This window comes from Cyprinodon variegatus, unplaced genomic scaffold (genome assembly GCF_000732505.1).
Source record: "Cyprinodon variegatus isolate N-32 unplaced genomic scaffold, C_variegatus-1.0 Scaffold1373, whole genome shotgun sequence".
Classification (NCBI taxonomy): Eukaryota; Metazoa; Chordata; class Actinopteri; order Cyprinodontiformes; family Cyprinodontidae; genus Cyprinodon; species Cyprinodon variegatus.
Window position 1 is genome coordinate 164788 of NW_015151826.1, and position 4125 is coordinate 168912.

Consider the following 4125-nt stretch of genomic DNA (forward strand, 5'->3'; position numbering starts at 1 on the left):
AAAAAACACAAATTTTAAGACAGATTTTTTTTTTTTACATGGAAATTTTCTCAATTAAGGTACAATATAGTCTGATAAAGAGTACATTTATATACACTTTTAAGCCAGAATGATTTGCCATTTAAATATGACTTCCCTACGACTTTAAAAAGATCCTAATCAAACAATCATGCAATGTTCGTTTTTAAAACCTGTATATGTAATGGACCTTGTGAAGGATTTTATTTTTTTTTCTTCACAAAACTACAACAAAAATCTGACTATATCAGGAAATAAAACAACGTGATTGGCAGTAAGGAGAGCGGAGACAGCGGACGCTCTGAGTTTACAGAAGGAAACCTGCTACCGACCAGGTTAGCCCTGGGAGAATGTTACTATCACAACAGAAGCAGAGGTTAAGCAAACTCTCTTTTCAGGTTAAGACATCTTAGATTTTTCGGTAAACCTGCTTCATGAATCGGACCCCAGGTCCTTATAAAATACACCAAATGCTTTACAGTGTATAAGCACATTGAAATAGTATGTGCTCCTGCTTGGGTTGCACTAATGCCAGCATTTTAGTACAAATATCTGATCTAGATGCATAAAATGCATGTTCAAAATGTGTAGTACTACTGATACTACTGGCTTAAGTACTTATCAATGCTACAATAGTTCTTCTATGCTCATAAATTAGCTGCTGTGGAGCGTACGTGGCAGCATCTGGTGTGAATTTCTGTGTTACAATAATATGCTAGGTCCACTTAAAAATCACATGCTGGAAACGGATCTGGTTTATATACATCTGTAGTGTTTATCTGGAGGTGAAATTCTGTTCCTTTAAGATGCAGGCTATTTTTTGTTTTCTATTTTCAGTTTCTCCGTGCTACTAGAAGTTGTTGAACCAGAGAAAACAGACCCTACGGTGTCCCTCAAGGGACACGAGTCCATCGAGGTTCCTGCTTTGACAAAGAAAGACTATAAGTTGTCTTTCTTTGCATATAGAGAGGGGGATTACAACACCAAGGTTGGGACAAACTTAAACAACAAAGAACATTTTTTAAATATACCAACATACATAAGCTGAAAAATAGAGACAACATCTTGAATCTGGCCCTGACTGAAAACCTTGATCTTTCTACATAGGTGACGTTTCGTAATGAGGTAACAGGTGAGTACCTGTTTTACCTCATTTACTTTAAAGTTAGGCCTCCAGGAGTGCTGTCCACCATCAAAATGGAGACGCCTGTTCGTCGGGTAGCCTCAGCTACTGTAGATGTGAAGAACCCCCTGACCACAGATACCAGCTTCACCACCGAGTGTAAATGTAGCGACATTAAGGTCCTACCTCAGCTCACCCTCCCAGGACAGACCAAGGTGAGCCCAAAACATTTATTTTAATTGGAAGACAGGATTAACATCACAGCTGACCAGGGTTATGTCTGCATATCTTCCCCTCAGGATGTTCTGAGACTTGAATATCTTCCTCTTCATGTTGGGGAGTCTACCTCTCGGTTCACCCTGTTCAGTAGTGATCTGGGTCATTTTCACTACAATCTGCTTCTCAAAGCTCTGCCCCCACCAGCAGAAAAGATGGTCCACTTCCAGGCTGCTCTGGGTACCTGCCACTCTATCCCCGTTAAGTTCATCAACTACTCCCCCATCGTCACCACGTACACCTGTAAGGTAAGAAACCACAAAGCCAAATGAAAACAAATGACAATGAACCAATCTGTCTGGTTGGATTAGGAGTGGGTATTGGCAAAGAAGTCATGATTCGATTCGAATCACGATTCACATGCCACGATGCGATTCTATCACGATGCATCATGATACTTATTGCGATATTGCGATGCATTGTGATATTTTCACTGAACACTGTAAGAAAAAGATACAGCCCTTACCAGTAACACAGTGGTTTATTGATCTGTTGTTCTGTCTTTCTTGCAGACGGACTGTCCTGATTTTAGCGTGGACAGTGCTGTCCACGCTTCGCCCGGGTTTCCTTTTGGGTCAGAGGTCATGGTGGAAGTTCGTTTCGAGCCACATCAGTTTGGGGAAGTGCGGGGACAGCTCAGCCTGGCGTCAGAAGATGGAGGGGAGTACGTCTTTCCTTTGTGTGGCGTCTGCGTTCTCCCCAGACCTCAGGGACCTTTCAGCATCATGGCGGGTGGCAGCATCACCATTCCCTTCAAGAACGTGTTCCTGAAAACAACCACTTTCTATTTGAAGGTAAAATTCATTAACGTGGCCTATGCTATGTTATTCCATGCCACAACGCAAGAAAGACAGTCACAAACTAGCTGTGGGTCAAGTTAGTGCGACAACAGAGGGACATGAGGGTTAAAAAGAGCGGGGATCCAGGTACGAAAAAGGGTCCCTGCGTTCTAACGCACCTCACTCTTCTAGCGAGTCCACCTTAATGAGTCAACTTCCAAAATGGCGATCATACAAACAAAACAAGCTGATAAGGTACCAAACAGGAAATACGCATGGTGTAGAGCAGATGTAGAGTTGACCAATCAGAGACCTCCTGTCTCGGACACTGTCTGCGGTCACCTACAGTACGATTTCGGAGAGGTGCAGCAGAGTGTCTGGCACTTTTGCATTCACTGTGAAACACACAGACGTCCTGGTTTCTGAGTATAAATCATTCTTTAATCTGCAGCGAAACAAACTTTAAAAGTTGCAGCCCGCCATTGTCTTGGTCAAACCATTTTATGTTGGGGTGGGGGGAGTTCTAATGGCCCCTGATTTAAAGAAAACATATTACATATGCCATATGTTTATTGAAAAAAGATAGTGGGTCTGAACAAGAAGCTGTCTGGTCTGGTCTGGTTCCTCTGGCCTTTGGAGAGAGGCAGGGGTCCGATTTTAGGGAGAGTGTCTCCAGTGGTCCAAGTGCTGACCAGTACTCTCTCCCTGGTTGATGGTTCGAGGCTGGACAGGCAGGTGAGAGCAGGTAGAAGGGATGAGCGGTGGATCAGTCCGAGATCACACTCGGGTTCCTGGTTGCTTTCAGACGGAGATCCAAGGTCTGTGGTTCCAGGCTGGGTTTCAGGGTCAGAGTCCAAGGTTCAACGCAGAGACGTCAACAAACTGACGCCCTCCTCCTGGTTCCAGCTCCTTAAGAAGGGTGGTAATCAGCTCAGATGTAGTGCACCTGCCCGTCCATCCCTGCTGACGAGAGAGAGAGAGAGAAAGCCTGGCCTGCACCCAAGGCATGGAGAATGACATCTGGAAGCTAACTTTTTCCGCTTTGGATTTCGACATAAATCTAGAATCATTGAGTTTTATGTTTTCCTTTAGTGTTAACATTATAGTATATAGTGCATAATCTAAACAAAGAAACAACTAAAATGCAGATAAACATATTTTGCCAGATTACAGGTTTAACTGTCACAGTTGTCCCCCTCATGGGAATTTACTGAATCCTTAAGCTGAGGTCATGCTGGTCACTTCCTGCTGCCTGCTGTTAACCTTCTCCTCACATCTCTACCATTGCTTTAATTTTTTTAAATGTTTCTCTCTGCATATCTTTTAATTTAGGGTATTTGTTTGTCTCCTAGGTTGACAATCCCTGCTTCAGTGTGAAAGAGGTGGACAGCATCCCCTCTAAAAAGAGGAAGAACATTCTGGTGTCCTTTGAAGCTCCTCCAGGGGGGGCTGGTCAGCTTTCCTGGTCTGGAAAGCTGACCGTCAGCAGCCAGTGCTCCGAGGGCCACAGCGAGCAATGTTCATGGGTGTTTTACCTGCAGGGCAAGCTACCTAAATGACTTTTTCATTGCAAGCCAAAGACAGACGGCTATGCCTTTTATACGTTCACTCACCTTAAGTTTTCCCTATTTTGTTTGTCTAGATTTTAGAACGTATAATTTAATAAAGTCTGCAGAGAAGCACTTCCTGTTACTGCACAGTCATTTCCACATGGGGGGGATTCATGTCAAGTCAGTTTACTGACATCTGCTGCTCCATAGATGTGTTTTAAGGTATGTCTTACCTAAACCTTTTTTTTTTTTGCCTTTTGGTCACTGCTGTGGCCCCTCAGCTGGACCTAAATCATAGAAGATTTTCTCCAAACACAAAATCCCAGTACATTTCAAACCAAACAAGACCCTTAAAAACAGGCTAGTGCATCCTACAGAC

The 4125-nt window shown here is 43.4% G+C and overlaps 1 protein-coding gene across 1 annotated transcript in view; it reads left to right on the forward strand.

Moving 5' to 3' along the window:
* hydin (HYDIN, axonemal central pair apparatus protein) overlaps positions 1-3860 on the forward strand; it is a 120906-nt gene extending 117046 nt beyond the window's left edge. Inside the window, exons 79-83 of the mRNA XM_015402595.1 lie at positions 856-1006; positions 1126-1356; positions 1441-1665; positions 1930-2211; positions 3549-3860. Of these exons, the coding sequence (XP_015258081.1) occupies positions 856-1006; positions 1126-1356; positions 1441-1665; positions 1930-2211; positions 3549-3755 (1096 nt within the window). The 3' untranslated portion in view covers positions 3756-3860. The remainder of the gene's footprint in view (positions 1-855; positions 1007-1125; positions 1357-1440; positions 1666-1929; positions 2212-3548) is intronic.
* The last annotated feature ends 265 nt before the right edge of the window (positions 3861-4125 follow it).